The sequence below is a fragment of the Leptosomus discolor genome, chromosome 9 (assembly GCF_034619465.1).
Source record: "Leptosomus discolor isolate bLepDis1 chromosome 9, bLepDis1.hap2, whole genome shotgun sequence".
In the NCBI taxonomy this organism is placed as follows: domain Eukaryota; kingdom Metazoa; phylum Chordata; class Aves; order Leptosomiformes; family Leptosomidae; genus Leptosomus; species Leptosomus discolor.
The window spans coordinates 14376552-14398070 of record NC_141399.1 but is presented as its reverse complement, the minus strand read 5'-3'; the positions used below and the strand labels follow the sequence as shown (position 1 = coordinate 14398070).

Here is a 21519-nt window from a genome sequence, read left to right as displayed (position 1 = left end):
CGAAGAAAGGGTTGTCAAGCACTGGAACAGGCTGCCTAGGGAAGTGGTTGAGCCACCACCTGTGGAAGTGTTTAAAAGATGTGTGCATGTGGCATTTAGGGGCATGGTTTAGTGGTGGACTTGGCAGTGCTAGGTTAACAGTTGGACTCGATGATCTTAAAGGTCTTTTCCAACCTAAATGATTCCATGATGCTATGTCAAAGGAGGTGAATTTTTTTAATCTTTTTTTTTCTTCACTGCATAGAATGAGTGATAAGCCTTATTATTTTCCAAAGGTGTTACTGAAAACTAGCAAGTTGTTGTTCTCTCTGGGGACCTTCAATACTTACGGTTCCTGAGTAGCCAGCTGCCACTCCTTCAGTCTGTTCAATCTGACTGGAAATTCCCTTTCTTCACAGCTGGTCGCTTTTAGTTTCATAGCATGTGCCTGCCTCAGGTAGCTAAAATATTTTTTTAAAGGAGATTTAGTAAGAACTCAAAAGTTAATGCACTAGTTTTGTTTGTAAGTTGAAGGAGCTGGGGTTTAGTAAGCAAAGAGCTATTAGATCCATGTGTTTAAGAAATATGAAACTAAATAGAAAAGCAATTTTGTTTGAGGTACCCCACCCTGTGAATTATGCTTTCTTATGGAGACAAATACTTCTACTTCCTTGATAGGTGGGTGGAGTTAGGCAAGTGAGAGGAAAGGAATTTAGGATGTGTAAGCAGATGAGAATGAGGAACTCAGTCAATTGGATCTGGACATAATTTAGCATTTGAACTTTGCTATCTTAGAGCCAAAGGACCGACCTGGAATTCAGTATGGTTTGCACAGCATACTCTGCTAGCAGAAGTACTGCTCCCAAAACGAGAAAATACTCAGTGTTAACATTTTGAGGAAGATAAAGTGATCTTTTTTATTATATAGGGGGAATAGCTTTGTGGCTGCAGTGTGATAAATGTTGGCCATATTGGTTTGACCCCATTAATGTATTGCTTTAAAATCTTTGTGCACAATTCAGATTGTGCAAAACCAAGGTACTTTGCCTGCTAGTAGAATACTCAGTGTGAAACAAATAAATGAACACAGTTGTACTGTTCAGTCCAATTTTGAATTGACGTATTACTCTAGGGCAAGTATTCTAATTTCATGATCCCTATTTGCTTACTGCATTTGACCATTAGCTTTAGTACTCAGGGGGTGCATTTGTAATACCATCGTTAATTGTTCAATGATTGATCATGTAGTTTGTAGCATGAGTAAGGGGAAGAAATCTGTCATTGTAACTGCAGCATTTTATGGCTTAAGTGCTCTAGTTGACAGTTTTGCTGCCCCTTTGTGTCAGTAAACATGGAAAAAATGAAGCTGTCATCTCCTTAGTAGCTATAGTTCAGAATTTGACTATTTTTTTTTCTGGTTTAAACTAATGCTTCAAAGCCTGTATAATAGTGCTCTGAAGCACATGCAAGTTGTGTATACTGCTTTCACACAGGAAATAAAAGATGAGGAAAAGAATGGTAAACTAGGAGGTCCTGAAATTGGGATTCTCTTTCTACATTAGTTGTCTAGGCAGTGAAAATACGTTGAATGAATAAAGTATATTAATGATTGGCTTTCCGTAAAAAGCAACAGCCTACCTTTTGGTGCTTATTATTTATTTAATAATTAATTCAGCTATGGAATACAGCTGAAATATGTTTAATTATATGCTGTGGTCTATGTCTGCATTTTTAGATATAGAATCTGTTTCTTTTCATGGAGTGAATCTCGCGTTTCTGCAAGCTGTCTCAGTTCTCCAGTAATTCTTCTTACTCTAATTCTCAGCATAATTGTCCTGAATGGCAGTTTCAAGCTGGGTTAGATGGAGTAGCAATAATGTGCTTTTAAAATGGAAAAAGGTGGCTATACATAGTGGTAGCAAATGTTATGTGAGTCTGTCTTGATCACCATTCTTGGTTCACTGCCTTACTGCAGTGCTGGTATAGTTCTACTCTAGAAGAGAGTTGGGGTTCTTTTGTTCCTTGTATTGTACTTGGGGTAGTTAAGTCATAAGAGTTTTTGAAAAAATGCTATTTAGATGGTCATGAACTCTATTAATAGAGCACTTACTCTTTAAACATTGATTTTTCTGTTGTCCTGTGTGTGGAGCACTTATTTTCCATCTTTCTTTACCTTGTAATGAATAGTTATACAACAGAAAGATCTCTGGTATCTTTGGCTTTTGAGTGTGTGTGATTGATTATTATGCACTGCTGTTATTTTCAAGTTAACATTTTAGCTTTCTCAGAGCAAAATTAAAAACTAGCAAATTAATTAAAAGTTCATTTTTGATGATGCGTTTGTCTACACTTTGGGCTAATTCTAGAACTTCATGTTAAATTTCTAGTTTGATCCTCAGTGCAATAATGCAGTGTATTGAGAGAAATGCTGTATATCGTGATGGTGAAAAAAGGCACTGCTGAAAGCAAGTCTTGTAGTAAGATGTTAAAAACAAAAGCTTGTCAGTTGTTTGTTCTACCATTGTGTTGTACTGTAATTAAATCACTGCAAAAGTGTGCTACTTCCTTTTCAAGATTTTCTGTGCATCTCTGAGTCCATCCTTTGTCTTCTCTGAGATCCTTCAGAAGTGTCTTATCCTGTATCAGGACTGCATATGGCTGGGGAAACAAAACACTTCATGACTTTTTCACTTGGCCGGCTAAGTAAAGGAGTTCTCTTCAGCCTGCCTCTTGGCAGATGTTATGGTAGTAATCGTTAGGCTGAATGGATTTTGTTGTTGTTATTTGCTTTTATTTCTTTGAAGAAAATAGTTTACCTACATTTCATAAGTTAAAATCTGTCTTTCTGGACCACAGTGATTTTTGCAACTTCCTCATATTAGCTAGGATTCATATATTGTATGTGCATAAGTTTTTAATGCATTATATTCTGTAATCTCTATGGAAGAGTTTTTCTGTTTCGCTGATCAGGAAATATTAGGAATTTGTTACAGGGGGAAAAGTTGTAGGAGAATCCAACTGTGTGAAAATAAAATGTAGACTGTGATTTAGCAAGTTGTTGGTACTTTTCTGAGTCATTGACCTAGAAAGCAATGGAACTTAAATGGAATGAGATTTTTATACCCCATAGGTCAGAGCAGAGGAGGTGCTTTTGTTCAGTTTGCAAAACTGAATAGTGACTTGAAATATGATAAATACTACATTTGTGAAACTAATACGTAATTCCTTGCAAAGCACGGAAACAAAGATCTGTAATTTTTTTGAAACTTCCTTAATCCATTTTCTAAAGACGGGCTGTCCTGGAGAACTTTGAGTGTATTAATGAGCCACAGGTTTTGCTTTAGAATAAAGTCTCCATAAATTTTGTGGAAGCAGCATGGTAGGATGTCTGCAGTTAACTGAGTTTATTAATGGCATATAAATGAGAGAGGATGCAAATAGCTATGAGAACCTAAATTATGAAGGGGGAAATGTGGGCTAGGATTTCTTTTTCTATCTGACAAGGTGTTATGATACTGAATTGTAAGTTTCTTACAGTTGTATGTTACCTTGTATTTTAAGAAAGAAGGGTAACTACCACTCAATAACTAATTGTTACTGAATTAAGGATGTGATAATTGTTTAACAGTCCTCAAACTGAGTTGTTTTGAACGTGCATGAGCTACCACCTCTACTCTTAATTGGACTAGTTGTTAACACGAGGCACAAAAGGGCTGGGACTTCAGTTTGATCTGGAGACACGTGTGAATTATAAAAGCAAGTACAATTAGGTCAGTATGTGCTCCCCTTTTTTCTGGCAGTACCAGCTTAAGCACCTCCTCATATAACTTGCGTCGGCTCTTGAAACTGGTTTGCAGTGACTAAACAAATGCCTGAGCCAGTACAACTAAAGAGGTGGTGGTGCAACTCGGGAGGGAAAGATTTATAGCTACTCTGTAAGCTGGCACTGCTGCTGAAGGTTGTTGGTTTGGGCTGGAAAGCAGGAGGAGCAAATGGTGCTGGTTTCGCAGCAGGCACTGTATTACGTAGCTGCTGTGTAAAAGACATTGTTTTGGGAATTGAAGAACCCACCAAGAATACTGCATAATTAATAGCATATTAAATACCAGTATGCTACCGTAAATACTAGTTAATGTTACATGTGTTTGTTTCAGGGCTTGTGCTTGATTTTGTTTTCTAAAGATAACTTTTAGTAATGATACAAAAGTGATGGAGAGATTGACCTTTGAGAAAGATCATTTGAACTAGTGAAAACTAGTGTGGAAATAACATTTGAATTTGCTATGTGAAAAGCACCAGCTCTGTGGGTCCCTGAACAATTGCTACATTAAAGATGACTGAAGTCAGTGCATTTTGCCTTAGACATCAGCTTATTAACATGTGACTGATATTACTTATTTCTTTACTAGATGCGTGAAGAAGAGTATTTTCATCTTGTTTGTAAAGTCTTAAGTGCATCACTGTTCTAAAATTTATGTAATGAAATTCAGTAGCGTGCAGTTAAATGGACATCAGTTTAATTGTATCAAATTTAATGTGTATTTTTTGTGGCCATTCGTTTACAAATTTTTTTTTTCAGTTTGAATGTTGTGTCTGCTGGTATTCTGTAAGTTTTGTTGCTGATGCTCTGTTGCACTTCCTGTGGTCACTCTCCTGTATCTCCTTGTGCTATCTTGGCTGTGCCTCATCTGCAGATTCTGCAGAACTGTGTTTACAAGAGGCAGTGATTAATCAAAAAGTTAGAGGGATAAAAGGCAGATATTATGCATAGGAAAGAAAAGGGTGGGGAAAAACAAATAAGCGCAAGCATGTTTGTTTCTCCTTGCCTGTGACTCACTTTTTCGTAACAGAAGGATTTTCAAATGGAGCAGAATGCTAATTGAAAACATACAGGAAATAAAAAAGTAATTATCTCTGCACTGAACCATGAGAGGGTTCAGTAGTTTCAGATTAGTAAATTAACAAGCTCATTAATTTGGCTTTTAAACTTACAACTGTTATAAAAGCTACGTTAGAGACTATCAAATTATTATGTATTAATATATAGTATTTTGTAATATATATGGTATTAATTATAGTAGGGCGGGTCTGATTGTTAATGCAGTGAATGCAGCCATAATTTCTTGATCTATCCATAGTTGGTGTTTACCTTCATCTTCATGAATACATGACTGGTTATTATTTTCTTTTTCTTCAATTTAAGATCAAAGGCATATCTGTTGGGGGGGGGAAATCTTTCATGTGCTGCTTTTCATTCTGTCATCACATACACCTAGCTGAGCTTTCCTGTGCTGGCATCCCCCCATCTTCTGGACGCAGTGGCATTTAAGCTTTCAGGTTAGCGGCACTGCTTTGTGCTACTCAGGATGAGCGTGTGATACACATATATGCTTGGTGTCACATTCCAATATGAGCTCTGAAGAGCCCTAGTGCTAGTCTCTTGCTCCATTTTAAAGCCACCTTTTCCCTTGACACTACGATTTTGAGCTATATGTAACGTTTTTTGAGGAGTGTGATAATAGGGGCAAATAAAAGTGTGGAAAAAAAGTCAATTGTTTTTATGGGAAAAGCATGGGAATATACTCATTTCTCTGAAGGCAACATCTCTCCCTCAGCCTTACGCTTGCTTTGGGACTTGATGAGATCCGTTATGAGTGCAGGAAGTCAGGGATTTCTACCATCAAGTTCCTGTAATAACTATTGTCATCTTAAACTACTGAAAGTGACTCACTTCAGTAGTTACACCTGGCTGGTTAGTAACATTCCAGTCCCCTCTTTCATGCTGTCTGCTGATCAGGTCTTAGCCAGTGACTGGTCCTCTGCCGGGTGACTCACTTGTAACCTCTTCTCAGAGGCTACAGTTTTGACTAGAAGTCTTGTGTCATAAGCAGTTCCAGATTCAATAAGTTGCTATTAAAATTTGATTAACTCTACAAGTGTATATTTACTTGATGATGCAGCAATCTTGAGATTAACTTAATGATATGAACTAGGATTGCTGAGAGGTAAAAGCATCCTATTTTTTTTTTCCTTAGTTTCACCATGGTCTTATATTACAGTACCTGAATTCTGTCTTCTGCCAAAGCTTTTCCTTGTGCCCTCAGTGCTAGTCTTCCCTATGGCATGTTTCTGCCATGGAACACTGGTACCTTAAGTGTATGAGCAGTGAGAATTTTTGTGTGTTGACTAACATAAACACATATGTGTGGCAAAAGGTGTTGTTGCTGATGGTCTCTGATCCTTTCCATGCAAGCAGCAGGTTAAGTACAGTTTGTAGCAATTATTTGCATGGTGTATGTGCTAGAATGCAATCATGTTTAACAAGTAAAAATGAAATATTTCTTGATAATATGAAGATGTTGCATCCTGAGGAGGGGATTTTGAGTTTGATACACTTGTTCTCTTCTGCATGGGGAGGTCAAGCTATAATTAGCAAATAAAATTTTATTGAAGCTTATGTTTCATCATACTTGTTTCATTTTTTCCAGATACTTTACTATTCTGTTTGTTTGTTTGTTTTTACAGTTCTATCTTCAAGACACTAAAAGTAGTAATGGTACCTTTATTAATAGTCAGAGACTGAGTAGAGGATCTGAGGAAAGCCCACCATGTGAAATTATGTCAGGTGATATCATCCAGTTTGGTGTAGATGTGACGGAGAACACGCGGAAAGGTAAGGGTATGGATCATCTCCCCCCCCCCCCCCCCCCCCCCCCCAAGTATATTTAGAACATCTTATTGCAATCCAATCTTTAAGAGTAAATGGTATTCTTGTTGTAAGAAGACAGGAGTTCGGGGGTTGGTTTGTTTTGTGGTGGTTTTTTTTTTTTGGTTACCTCTTCCCTCCTTTGTGCTGGCAGTGAGTCCACCCAGTAAACTGGATCAGGAAACTGATCTGGTGAAAACATGCACTTTCTTTCCCTCCCCCCCACCTAGATTTTAACTGGGTTGTTTCTAGGGCCCACCTTCTTCTGTGGTTGTATGGGTGCTCATGTGTGTAGTAGAAATGCAGGTCCAGAAAAGGAGGCTCAACTGGGACCACATGTTTAGCTATTGCCTCACTGAAATTGATTTACAGGAATTTTAAAAGTGCAGCATGGGCATGTGTGTTTAGTGCTCTGTTTGGGTTTTTTGTGGGTTGTTTTTATTATTTTATTTTTGTAACTACCTTCCTTTCAAGCCTATGAACCCTAGAGTTTCAGCTAATAATGTGGCAGAAGTATGAAACGGAATTTCTTGATAAAGTACTTGGGATAAGTTTGAAACAGGCTAATTTAGTTCTTGGCAGGATACTTTTTCTTTCTGTGACTGCTACTGATTCTGATTTCTGTAGATACTTTAAAATGAGGATGGAAAATAGTTGCTAGCTGAAAAATGAGTTGATAGAATTTTGGTTTGGTTTCTTGCTGTCCTCTTCCCAGTATGCATGCTAAGGACATCTTGTATGGTAATAGCCATATATCTGTGTTAATAAAAATGCAGCCTCAGTCTTTTTTTCTTTTGCTTTGTCCAGTGTTCAGGAGCCATTTCTTTCTCTTTCTGAAGACTGGTCTGTATGTGAATTACTAGATTGTAATCAATATTGTCAAGAGTTTTTGAAGTTAACTAATGGGTCTGCTTACTTTCTGTAAGCATTGAACTTCTGTCCCTGTTCTGAAGAATCCTAATCCAGTAACACAGATTTGGCAATCAAATGGCAGAACTGCCATCACTGCTCTTCTGCTTTCCTACTTTTCTGAACAAGACCTTCATAGAGCTTATCCTTAAAGAGCGATATATTAGGAAAGGATGAAATTAGATAATAATATTAAATTTAAAAACTGATGGTAAAGTTCTTTTTAAAAACAAACAAAAGCCCCTAAACACACACACTTTCCCCCAAACCAAAGTAACCCCCTCAAAACCCAACAAACCAACCCGTAGTACAGTAGAATTTTTCAAGGGCTTTAAGTGAACAAAACAAAAAGACGAAGCCTGCTCCATCTGTTACTGAATTCTATCCGTCTTTAGCCAGGTAGGTGGTTGTTCTCAAAGTCTGAAGTGTCAGAGGAAGGTCAATGAATAAATGTTTAAAGAAAACATTGTTAAGCGATGGCATTGGTGAAGTATTTTGTCATGGAGAGCTTCTGGAGCTATAGTATTTTTGAGTGTGAAGGTCACATCACGTTTCACTTTTCTCAGGAATGGTGTTGCAAAGATTTAACTCCCAGATGTCTAGTTGGAATTGTCTGGGAGTTACTTAAAATATTATTTCATGTGAAGTGATTGCAAATACTTATGAGTACTGGTGGTGTACATGGAATAAATCAAAGCAATGCATTTTATTTAATGCACTTGGAACTATTCATTTGATGAGATGCTGTCCTCGCTAAAAGGAGCTGAATTTCTTCATGTGTATTTAGACTTAAAACAATTTTTATTTTAAGATTTAGTTTGAAGAAAAATTTGAGTTCACATGTTTTTATCAGCAATTATTTGCAATTAGTTTGGGGAAAGTTCATTGTAAGTAAATTCTTGCCAGTAGTAACTCTTCCCAGTGGTTTGATCCTAGTTTTACAACACACAATCCCAGTGACCTGGCATTCATGTAATGAGTGATCAGGTTGTGCAGCCTTCCTTTTCCTCTCCTCCAGCTTTGAACATAGGAGCTGTACTCATGTTACTCATGAATATGTCGAGCTAGCTAATGAGGAAGAGCATCTAAGTTTGCTTTCTTCCCTCTCCGTGCTCCCCCAAGCAATGAATGAAGATTGGTATCATCGTGCTGGGGCATGAAACAGCTGCATCACAGTTAAAGTGTTTACCCATGAATGCAACTGGAATGCACATAAACATGTTTTTTTCACCAGTTCATTTCAGTTGTCTTAGATGTTACTGTTAACCTGATCTAGTAATGAAACGGACATGAAAGTAGTTTTTACATTAGTGATTCCCTTTAAAACCATTTTGCATTCTGTATTTACATAATGCCTTACTTGCACAAGACACTTCAGCATTTTGCTGTGTGTAATTATAAGGTAATGGCAGGATAGGTAGAGTTTTACATTGCCTAAGTAAATTCTGAATTGTGTAAATATTGCTAGAATATATTTACTTTTATTGTTCAGGCTGTGTCTTGGTCATTTCCTTGCAAATGTGATCTCGATTTGGTTCATTAAAATAGTGGCACGTTCAGTACTTGGTTTTTCAGAATATCTTAGGCAAGCACTGATTCCTCTGCTTTCTGATTCTGAGCTGAAGTCCTTAACAGACCCCAGAGAAATGTTTGCATCCCTCCTGCTTCCTTATTTGTCCACTTGTTACTTTGCTAACAAGCACACAGGCCTGCTCATTTCCCACTCCTTAATACTGTACTTATGTCTTAATCATCTTGCAGTGCTTTTGTCTGTGTGAAGTGTGGTTTATGTTCTTTTGGCACTCCCTGAATTTCCCAGTCAGTGCCAGTGCATTCCAAGAGTTAACTGGTGGTGACTTCCTGGCGTGGGAAGGAGCAGCAGCTTTCAAGTAGGGTCAAATAGTACCAGATGATTTAGCTCAAATGCCGTTTATGCACTTTGTTCTAGTCAACTTTGGATTCTTCTTTTCTTAGTACATCTTTTCCCTTGCGTGGTGTTTGAAAAAGGCTGTGCAGGTGAGGAAACCTCGCGCTGGTCAGATACTCGGAGGGGAGCAAGAGGCTATTCCGTAGTGCCATTTCGATCGTGGCCACGGTGGCTCTTATCACACCAACAGGTGGCAGTAAAAATGAGAGCAGCATTTGCAGATTGTCTCTATGAAGCACAAATGTTGAGACAAACAAAAATTATTTCTTTATTCCCGTTTTTATGCTCCTTTGCAGCATAAACCCCTCATCGGGGCTCAGGGCAGCTCTCAGTGGTTTTTTGGGGTTGTGTGGTGCAGCGTGTGACAGGGCTTTCAGAATGACGAGGCACATCTCTGAAGTTTCTCAGAGCAAATCGAGCAGGAATAGGGTTTTTTACTGTGTTCGCGGTCGGCCGTGGGTGAGGGTGCGGGGGCAGCAGGCCGGGGCTCCGGGTTCCCGGCAGGGGGCGCTGCCGTGCCCCGCAGGCCGCCGCGGCCTGGGGCGCCCTCTGGCGGCGGCGCCGCTCGCGCCCAGCCGAGCGCCCGGCGGTGCGGCGGGGCGAGGTGAGGGCGGCCGGTGCCAGCCCCCCGGCCGGTGCTGGCACCCTCGGCGGAGCCCCTTCCGATGCCCGGGAGGTGAGTGCGGGGAGAGGAGGGAAGGCCTTTGGGTTGGAGAAGGGTTTTCTCAGTCCCGTTTGGCAACTAGAGGTCGTTTTACTGCCTTTTCTTTTTTTGGTATTCCCCAAAAGGGATAATATAGACTTGAATTTAAACAATTACTACTATCTTGTCCAGTCATTGCTATAATAATGTTTGGTATGTTGCTTTACCTTTCCCTTGGGCTTTCATATTATTCTGTCAGTTACAACGAACCAATTGCTAAAAGACAGAGTGCAGTTTTTTTCCTCTTTTTTTTTTTTTTTTTCCTTTTTCTTATCTTTATTTTATGAACCTAACAAAATGTTTGGTAACTTTTCAGAGTCACTGTCTATTTGAGACCCTCTGCTAAGTCCCCTTTATTTCCTTATTTTTTTTTTACACAAATAAAGCTCTTGCAGCTTTTAGGAGATTTTTTTTTTTCAGTCTGAGTGTTGATGGAAAAACTTCAGAATTACATAATCTCACAGCAGACCTACCTGATACATGACCCTAAGGTAAAGCTGTCTGTTGGTCTTTCCTTTCAGATACCCTAATGCTTCTTGAAATCACTAATTTCTTCATTATGCCTTACAGAAAGATTCTTTATTAGGAAAGCTGTGTGTTACCACATGTACATGCCACAGCTAATATTGCTAATGTTTTGGGTTTTTTTTATGTTTTTGCAAGAATAAATTTGTGAATTCTGGGGACCTAAGTCTAAAGACAAAAAAGACCCCAAAACCCATGGATTAATCTGTTGTGAGAATGAGGTCCTGGTTGTTCTTCCCTGGCATGTAAATTTAATACTTTGCCAGGTCAGCTTGAAAAAACAAGGTGCTGTAGCCAAGAGGATACTTCTCCAAAGCATTAGCTTTTAACACTGAATAAAGGTTAAGAACAACTCTGTTTAGTTGGATCATTTCTCCTGTATTTTTAGATTCTATTGAGGTACCTTCCTCAAAGACCTGTCTCATTTCCCTGGAGTACTACGGATGTCCTAAAACAGTCATTGTCCTTTTTTTTATTTTATTTTTTTTTTCCCCAAGACAGATTAACTGCTTTGCTGATATTAATAACTGTGGAAGTAGAGCAGCTGTTTGCCTTTGTGTGGTGGTGGGTGCTTTAGGTATAGTGGTAGATGGTAGATGAGCATGTACTTACTGCTATCTATAACTTGCAGTAGTATTTTGGGAACAATAGCTCTCTTTCCACATAACTGGAAAGAATTTGTACTTCCCAATTCATAGAACCAGATAAGGGGAAAAAAAAATGCAGATGTAACTCGACTGTTTGCAATGTTATTGAAAATGGTATCAGTAACATTTTTGGGAAACATTGTGAAGGGAGATTGAACTTGGTGTAAGAATCAAATACTGCATTTCTTCCTCTTATTCCTTAGGATCTTTCTTGAGTTCAAAGAATCTTGATTTTAGGCCTGGAGAAGCCAGCTTTCTCCTGAAATGAGAGGCCACTTGTTCAAGGCTGTGCATTAGATGTGTACTGCAAGCATACCAAAACAGAGATGTGTTGTCTTGAACAATGCTACTCATGGTGTTCAGGAGGATGTGCTTCTCAGTGGTTCCTATACTCTTCTTCTGCATTCCCTTTTTGATCCTTGTGTCAGTAAATAACAATCACTTGGCAAGTTCCAGATGTTGAAGGGAGTGTCTGGCGACACAAATTGGATGTGTTACCTTATAAGTCCCTGGATATGCTCATGGGAATCTTGTCAAAAAGGTAGCTCATTATTTTGTTTATACTTCTGTATTCGTGTGACATAGCGCAGGTAAGATGCATTCCTTTTTCCTCATTGTGTGATCAAAACATACAGTTTAACTTTTTTCACTTGCTGCAGTAAAGACAGTTTGTAGGTACTGCTGCATGTGGAAGAACTGGAACTGATTCACAGCCAGGACTAAGTACGCAGCCAAACCTCTTCAAGTTTCTAATGATAAAGTTCCCGGTCTCCAGAGGCGGTCTGAGAAGGCAGACCCAGGTGCTGGTCTTAGAAGGCATTCATGCCTCCTCTTGTTTGCCTGTCTCAGAGTTTCTTGAAACAGTTCACTTGGTTACTGTAACATTAACCATTGAGCTTACAATTAAATAGTAACAAGTCATGATGACTTAGTATTTGTTTCTTTGCAGTTACCCATGGATGTATAGTCTCCACAATCAAACTGTTTCTTCCAGATGGAATGGAAGCTCGATTGCGATCAGAGTAAGAATAAGTATCTATTCATGTGTAGCAAAATTAAACTACTATATAATGAGGATTTGATGGCTATTATGTTTAAAATCAGCATAGGAACAGTTTATTTTCCTGTGGTCATGCAAAGGAAGTAACTGAGAGCATGGTTCTTCTGCAGGCATTATAAAAAAAAAAACCTCATTTGCTTGTTACTTTTAGAAATTAAGACAAGTAAGAAAGAATAAAAAAATTCTGTAAAAGAATAAAGAAATTCTTACTAGGTTGGGCTTTTTGGACTGGCTGTGGTTTATTGTACTGGAATGGGTACTACAAACTTAAGAATATAGGAAAAAGAAAGCAAATGAGCAAATTCTCCTTCTTTTTTAATTTGGGATTATTATTTTTTGCTCCTTTAAATTCACGTAGACTCTACTAATGCGAAGTTAATGGTGTCTCTGTGTACACATAACACTGTTTATATTCTTCAGATAAGTAATACAGTAATGTGTCCTTGTGGTGCAGTTATTTGGTGTCACAATGAAAGAAAGCTTTGCCTGGCATGGGGTGGGGGGGGGAAATCATAAAATATGTTGGATGGAATAATGTTTTGAAACTCAGATGAGTGTTGAGAGGGTGTTCTGTGTATATGTGCACACTCTGGAGAAAATTTCAGAGTATTAAACCCAAAAATTTTAAACATTTTGTTTGCAGTAACCGGGCGCCAATTACAAATGGCATAGTTTTAATCTTTCTTTCACAGCAATTGTATGTTTTTGATCACTTCTTTAAATATTCTTTTATCTTTAGTCTCCAGAAATATTTGCATGAAGCTTTAGGGTGTTGTTGCTTCTGGGAAGATAAGCCAAAATAAATTATTATGGGGAACTTTCCATATAATTGCATGCCCTAATAATGTAGAAATGTATGGTGTTAAATTTTTGGTTCTGATGAACATGTGCAAGCACAACATTTGCTGTAGTGAAAGTGTCCAAAATTCTGTAAGGTACTAAATATTATTTCACTCAAGTTTGTTGAATTTGTAAATGAGTAGTATATCCACTCTCTTTACATATCTATTGTTTTGTGCATGTAAATTGGTTTAGATCTTAATAAATAAGTTTTAAAAGAATGAAATGTTACTGAAACAAAAGTTGGTAGAGACTTTTTAGAATAGACCTTGGATTTATAATTTGAAAATAGTTCTGTAACTTTGAAAACGTCACTCAGCATAGTATTAACTGGTTTTGCACATTTGTATATTAACTCTTTTATCTGAAGCATAAACCTAAAACAAAGCATCTTAACTAAATGCACAGTATTAGGGATCTTCTGGATTTTTGAACTGCTATTCTGCACTTTGTGTTCATTGTTTTAATTTTTTTTTTAGTGTTATCCATGCTCCATTACCAAGTCCTGTTGACAAGGTAATTCAGTAGTTTGCTGTTTTCTGCCTTATTCAGCCACATGCAGTTCTCTGACTTGTTACAGAGATGAAGAAATGGTGAAGTCCAGTTACATTTAGATGTGTTTTCCACAGCCTATTTTTACCTAGTTTAATTTCTTGAGTGATATTTAAGGTAGAGCAGGTAATGCAGTATCACAGTGTGTAATTGAAAGTAGCTTGACTTCTTGCAGTATGGCACCTGAAACACGGTTTTGAGGGGAAAAAAAAACCAATCAAAAACATTGATGTTAAGATGGTTACATTTCCAGGTACAGGTTGACTGACTAACAGGTCTTGGGAACTGCATGATTTGATACTTGATCTGTTCTGTGGGACTTGAGAGTAGCTCGTGATTTGCTGTTTGGATGAGGTCTGTTGTCCTTGTATCTTGTTTTTTATGGAGGAGAAACTGCACTGCACAGGCTGGAAAGTGCACTGGCATGTTCCAAAGGAAGATTGAGACCAGACCTCTCTGTTACTCTTGTATAGCCAGAGTCGCCTGTTGTAGTGTCATGGAGTCAGTAATGTCTATTGTAGTTTTTTAAAGTCAGTTTTGATAATGTGGGGGACTTGCAGAAAAGCTGTTAATAGCTTGAGACAAATGATCAGGAATTGATTGTCTCTCCTCTCAAAAGAAGGATTAACTTAAATAGGTTTGAATCAGAGTTTTAAATGTGAAGAACAAAATTACAAGAAATGAAGGCAACTTATTTGTGAAGTCAGCAGCCCGAGGAATTCATAGACTTTGCATTTAAATTGAGCTTTCAAAGCAGCATATGTAGCTTGAACCTACGGCAAGGGCAGAAATACTGAGGAAGGGCTGCAGGTACGCCTGTGTGAAAAACAGCTTCAATATTATGTCAGTGTAGGAAGAGTCTGCAAGATTTAGTAAATAAATAAATTTGCTGAAAAAAAAAACCCCACAAAACAACCCCCCTCTTTCTCCTGAGCCCAGAACAGTTTCAGTTATGATTAGGATAATACAGGCATTCCCCAGATCTGAAACAGATACTTGTAAAGGGGAATGATGATGATGATGACTACTACGTCAGCAGGAAATGTGTGATTGAAAAGTGTGTTTGAAGGTGACATTGAATTGGAATATGAGAGACTTTATTTTCAATTCTGGAAGCCCCTGATTTCTGTTTGTCCTTGGTTTGAATGGCTTCAACTTTGTCCACCTTGTTTCTTTTTTTTTTTTTTTTTGGTCAGTTTAATCTCAACTGAAATAAAAGCCTTAAACTCTTCAGTGTTTTAGTGGTTCAAGAACATGTAAAGATATTAACACAGTGGGCCTCAGTCCAGAGTTGGGAAGTTCTGTTGTAAAACAAAGAATAAATAGTAGCAGAACAATAAGTGTTTGAAAATGCCATTATTAGATAATCTTAAGTTTACCTTCATGTCTAGATTTAAATGAAGCATTTTGCATTATTTGAGTTTAATGAGAAACCCAAAACCATTTTGATTCTTAAATTCACTTACTTTACAGGTTGCTGCTAACACTCCCAGTATGTATTCTCAGGAATTGTTTCAGCTTTCACAGTATCTACAGGTGGGTTTTCTCTTGACAGCATTTAGTTTGGCTAAATATTTGATCTTCGTTCAAAACACGTATGTTATACTCTGTATGTTTTTGTTTGGCTTGCATTTTGTAAAGCAGAATATGATAAGCATTTAACTACCTTTTCTGTAGTGAAATAAGGTAAAACATGTTGTAATTGGACATAGTGTAGTACTATGTAAACTTTTGAACTGCTTTTTGGGGGACTTTTCTAAAAGAGACATGAAAGCTCCTGGTTTTATAGAAGGCTCTCTGAATACTATATACCTGCTCTTCCTGGCCTTTCTCCTCTCCTACCTCACTGTACCAAATTTTCTTTTACTATTTTTGTCATCGTCCATTGCTGTGGATGTACTGGGTATGTGTATAAAAGTTTTGGTAGAACAAGAGAAAGGCAAAACAAGAGGTCATTTAATGTGTCGAGAGCTAATTGTATCGGTGCATATAGTTTAAGTGTAAATATTTCTGTCCGTGTATCTATTGGAAAGTATAAAGGAGGGGACAATGCTGGCAGTTCTTCTTCCTTATTGGCATCACCAGCTTTTCTGTGCCTGCTTCTGTGTAAATTTAATAGGTGTGGTTTTTTCCTAAGGTGTCGTGTCACAATAGAGTTAGACTGCAAAATGGCAACACATTAAAGCGTGTGCTAATATATATATAAATAAACTCTTTAGAAAGTATCATAAAATCAGCTTTCTGGAAAAGATATGAAAACTTTCTTACTGGTAAATTCTGTCTAGGTTTAATTTATGTATAGTTCTGATTTATTTTGCCTGCTTTTGTTTGCTAATGGCAACTTTTATTTGTTCGCATCAATGATGGGGCTTTTGAGACAGATACTGACTCTATATGTGTTTGCTGACCTAGCGGGAAGCAGCTCAGGCAGATGCTGTTTCTTGCAAGGCCAAATACTCGCTCATCAAAGATGCTCTTCTATCTTACTGTCGTAAACCAAAAATCAAACAGATATAGTCGTTCTTGCTTGGCAATTTTCTTTTGTGACCTGATTTGAGGATGAACAGCTCATTGCACGGGAGCTGCCAAGCTGCCTTTTGGTGTTTACAACTTTGGTACTGAAATTATTGACAGAAGTCAGTGTTCTTAAGTCTTGGAAAGAGTAACTTGCTATGATGGGTACACAGCATGTGCAATATATGCATGAAAAATGATAGTTTTCAGGAACCTGAGGTTATAGGATAACATTTTCTAATTAAAATATCTAAATAAATGTTTGGATGGATAAAATGGGACGGGCTTGTTGTTATAGTTTTGAATACGTGACAATATTGGCTACTAACACTTCCTTTTTTCCTTGTATTTTGTTTGTTTCCTTGTCTTCTGTTGCTTCTGTTTTTCTGAGTTGTTTTAGCTGAACTGACTGATGCTCTTCTCTCTTCACAGGAAGCCTTACATCGGGAACAAATGTTGGAACAGAAGCTGGCAACCCTTCAGCGACTACTTGCTGTCACACAAGAGGCTTCAGATACCAGTTGGCAGGTATCTGCAGGCATCCTTTTCCTTTATGGACTGAAATATGCACTGGCATATATTTTTAGCTATTATTTTATAAACAATGGGGAAAAAAGCAGCAGAAAGAATAAAAAGCTTATGTCAGTTCTCTTAAACTGTGCAAAAGTTAATGTTTAATAAATTTAGTGATTGTATACCAGTTTGAAATAACTATTAGTGGTAAGTACTACACAAAAATTGAAGCTTTAAAGCAGAACTCTACTGGAACTACATAAAGCACATTGATACTGAGGTGATACTTCTTTTCCGCTAGGCTTTAATAGATGAAGACAGGCTGCTATCAAGATTAGAGGTTATGGGAAATCAATTACAGGCATGTTCAAAGGTAAGTGGTTCACTTAAAGTTGAATGCTAGGAATTCTGAAAGATAGCTTTTTTGAAGTGTTTTGAAATCAGCTAGTTTTAGGAATGTAAACTTTCCAAAATGAGCCTGTGCAATTTTGATAATCTGAATAGCATGAAAACTGTAGAGCTGTTCTGTATTTCATGAAGTCACTTTAAATGTAGCTAAACTGCTATTTTTCAGCATTATTTAGCCCAAACTGATTTCTTTTGTATATGCATATAAACATGTATGCAGTGAAATGCAGAAAAGGAATTTCTGTTACTGATGAAAAGCAACTATTCTGTCCTGTTTCCTATGGATGGTTATTTCCAAATAGGTATTTAAAAAAGGCATTATCAATGTGCTCTCTGATAGTCAGAGACAGAATAACAAGTTTGGCTCTGCCTTGATTGTTGTTTAGGCCACCTATGCCTCCCTTAAATTTTTATTTTTATTTTATTTTTAATTCCTCTCAACTACTTGCATTGAAAGAACTTTTTTTGCAGGTCCTGTTTGAGGTCTTTCAGGTGGGACCTCTTAGGTTTCTGGTTTGTCAAACTGTACGTCTCCTAGGCTTGACATTGTCTTAGCAGTGTCCAAAAAAACCCCTATAGTTTTCCTGTAATCAAAGCTGATCATTGAATGTGTGCTGCTGTACATATGCTTCAAAAAATAACTGGTTTACACCCAGTCATGTCACGAATCATTGATCACTGATTTGTCCATAACGTTTTCCCATCTACCAGAAATTGCCAAATGTTTTGAATAGAACAGGTCTTAGCACAATCTAGTGTATTTAATCAGCAAAATACTAATTTGTGTTCTATCTTTGTATCTGAATTATCTTATACGAATAGAATCAAACAGAAGATAGTATACGAAAAGAGCTTATAGCATTACAAGAAGACAAACACAACTATGAGACAACAGCCAAAGAGTCCCTGAGGCGGGTCCTTCAGGAGAAAATTGAAGTGGTCAGAAAACTGTCTGAAGTGGAGGTATTGAAGTTTTATGCCTAGTCTTCTGGAAATGCTGAAATAGTTATAACTGCTGCTACTTAGATTCCTGTTTCGTTGCCTGTAATACACCAGTATTTGTTGTATTGTGGCACTTGAAATATATTTAGTAATAGTATTTATTTCTACTACTGGATGGTGCTTAGAATGTTAAGAAGTTAATTAGAAACTATTCTTTAAACTCCTCCTTTTTCTGCAGTTTCCAAATTCATGAAGCTGTCTTACAGATGTTACTATGTATGGGAAATAAGTGAGAGGACGATGATGAGCATGCATTAGAAAAAATGCTGTTAGACTTTGTTTAAACTTGAAAATTTATGGAAACATAAGCTCAACCACTCATACAAATTACACTTCAGAATGAGCATTTAAGATTACAAAGTGTTGGACACTTTCTTCAAATAAGATTTCTGCGCCTATAATGTTTCTGATTACTGTATTTTCCTTTATTTTCTCTTTCCATTATCATTATTTGCTATGTTCCCTTAGGTCAAGAAATACTGCAAGACTTATTTAAGTGCACAAAGTCTCTACCCTCTTCATGCGTTTTACAGAATGCGATGCATGTAGTGCTGTAATAAATAACCGTATGAGATTTCAGTTAAATACACCTTTTTATATTGTAATAGTTCTTGATAGGTTTTTTAATGGTTGAGTTTTATGAAGACTTCTGGCTTTCTTCTCCTTTCCAATTCTGTACTAAGAGAAGAATCTTCTGACCTGTTTATTCAACTTTTTCCTCTTTACTTTGACCCTTGGGGGAGAAATATTACTTTAAGAGATTTGAGTGCTTTCTGCCACGTACTTTTCTCTCTACACCTAAGAATCATTGGCTCCTGGTTGAAAGTTGTACTTCAATAATTATTATATAATGTGGTTTTGAATGCACTTTTGTTTAAGGGTGTTTTGTTTAATCTGTTCTTTAAGTAGAATGTTACAAAGGTTTATATAGATGGTGTTTTTGTGAGGACTTGATCTGTTTGTTTAGCCGTAATTAGGAACAAAGCAGTTAAATATGATTAGTTACATAAACTGTTTGGAAAAAACAGATCAACTTCAGTGTTTGGTAGATTATTAGTCTCTCTCTTTTTTTATTTATTGCATAATAATTCTGTTTTACAGCGGAGTTTAAGTAATACAGAAGATGAATGTACTCACCTGAAAGAAATGAATGAGCGGACTCAGGAAGAATTAAGAGAATTAGCTAATAAGTACAATGGAGCTGTAAATGAAATTAAAGATCTTTCTGACAAGCTAAAGGTAATGAAAGAACTTCATCTGACTTATGATGATACTATAGTGCATGGGACAACTAAATACGATTTAATTTCTAATGTAGCAGTCAAATGTTAATAAACTTTTTAAACAACAAGTTAATAAAAGAAAGATGCATATCACTGTTAACATATTATTTTGGTTTACATTTAATGTAGTTGAAACTGTCACCAGTTAAGTAAATTGCAAAAAAGGTTCCTTTTTCATTCACTTTGAAAGTTACCATATTTTTGGAGCTGCAATATATTTTAATATAAAATTATGTATGGTATAAAACTTTATTCAGCTGCTTTTGTATAGACAAATAACTTTTAACCTAAACATCTTATGGTTAATGGGAATGAAAACTAGAATTAGAAATAAATTTGCATTTTATGTTGCCTCTGTGCAGTTACAAACATAACTAGCCTACCACGTAGTCATAATATGGCTCAGCTTCCAGGGGGAAAGAATGTGTTATCAGGTTTGTTATTAAACTAAACATCTAAGTATATTAATATTTAAAGGTCCTTTATGCTGGAGAACAAAATAATCCCAGTGTGATAAAGCCTGTTCCCAAAGAGTCTCTAATCTAGATGAGTAGAATATGCAGGAGGTAGTAGTGTTCTCTATGTAGATCTGAGACAGTAGTTGCATTTGTCTTGGATAAATACTGGAATTTGAACTTGGGTTCTTTGAATCCTAGTTCAGCATCTCAGAAGATTTTTGTTTCCAAATTAAAATGTTAAATTGCTGGTCTTAAGGCTGTTGGTATCTCAATTACGAATTAGTCACTGATGATGGTGAGTATACTTAGAAGGGTCAAAATTGAAACTTATTAGTTAGCTTTGAGGGAGGAGAGACTTTGAAATGTATTATCATGAAATCCAGCGAGGAAGAAGGTGGGGCTTTCAATCAAGTTGGTCTGTGCAACATACATTCCGTTCAGAAGGGCTTTTGGGTTTTGATTGATTTGATGTGCTGGGAGTCTTTGGGGGTTTCTTAGTTCTTGGGCTCTGGTACTGTTCCTGTAAAATTTAGGTTCCTCGGGTAAAATGCTAGTTAAGCTCTTTTGAGAGTCTTTCTCTCTGTTACTGTGCTTGAAGTGAAATTTACAGAAAAATAGAAGTAGAAAAGTTTTGCATTATTTCAGTTTTCTTTATCTGACTAGCAAAGTAAGTTACCTATGTACATTTAGTAATACAGAAATCAAGGAAATCTTGTTAATTTTTTCCATGTTAATTTTCATTTGTTTGGGGATTTTTTTAAATATTGTTTGAGCAGGTAGCAGAAGGAAGACAAGACGAAATCCAGCAGAAAGGACTGGCTGAGAAAAAGGAATTGCAGCATAAAATAGATGAAATGGAAGAGAGAGAGCAAGAGCTTCAAGCAAAAATAGAAGCTTTGCAGGCTGATAATGACTTCACCAATGAGCGGCTAACTGCTTTACAAGGTTAGTCACTAGTGGGGAAGAAACTTTGATTATTTATTTTTCTTTTAATCTGTGAAATATCTTTTTCTTGGACTTCTGTTTACAGTACGGTTAGAACATCTTCAAGAGAAAACTCTTAAAGAACACAACAGCTTAGGTAGGTGTGATCAGTTTCTTTTTTTCAAGCTGGTTCCCAGATTTTGTGTTCAATTACTTGTGTAATAAAATCTTGTAGTCTAGGTGTCTGGCAGAAGAATAATGTTTTACAGTTATCCCGGTAGTGCATTCTTGGTATCGCTTGTTAACTTTGGAAGACGTGTGGCCACAACAGAACGCCGGTAGAGGGCACTGCTGTTGTGAGTCTTCAGATTTCTGGGTCGTTGCTCAATTTAGAGCTCTCTGTGCCCCATCAGCTCCAAGATTTTGAAGGTTTTTATGTACATATATATATATAAAAAGGATTTTGAAAATGTATATATATGTAATAGGCAGGAATTCTTTGGGTGATAGTAACTGCTATACGTTTGAATAAGCGGGAATGTGATCTGTAGCGCAGGAAAACACCTTAA

The 21519-nt window shown here is 37.1% G+C and overlaps 1 protein-coding gene across 20 annotated transcripts in view; it reads left to right on the top strand.

The window, feature by feature from the left end:
• Window positions 1–21519, top strand: part of SLMAP (sarcolemma associated protein) — an 86381-nt gene that overhangs the window by 29088 nt on the left and 35774 nt on the right. For 11 of the 20 annotated variants that reach the window (XM_086470486.1, XM_086470481.1, XM_086470472.1 and 8 more), the window contains exons 2-11: window positions 6505–6652; window positions 12346–12418; window positions 13776–13812; window positions 15322–15384; window positions 16795–16890; window positions 17177–17248; window positions 18106–18246; window positions 19387–19524; window positions 20803–20971; window positions 21057–21107. In XM_086470486.1, coding sequence (XP_086326612.1) covers window positions 6505–6652; window positions 12346–12418; window positions 13776–13812; window positions 15322–15384; window positions 16795–16890; window positions 17177–17248; window positions 18106–18246; window positions 19387–19524; window positions 20803–20971; window positions 21057–21107 — 988 coding nt within the window. Of the gene's footprint in view, window positions 1–6504; window positions 6659–12345; window positions 12419–13775; window positions 13813–15321; window positions 15385–16794; window positions 16891–17176; window positions 17249–18105; window positions 18247–19386; window positions 19525–20802; window positions 20972–21056; window positions 21108–21519 lie in introns of all 20 variants that reach the window. The other 9 variants (XM_086470487.1, XM_086470483.1, XM_086470479.1 and 6 more) reach the window with 3 other exon arrangements.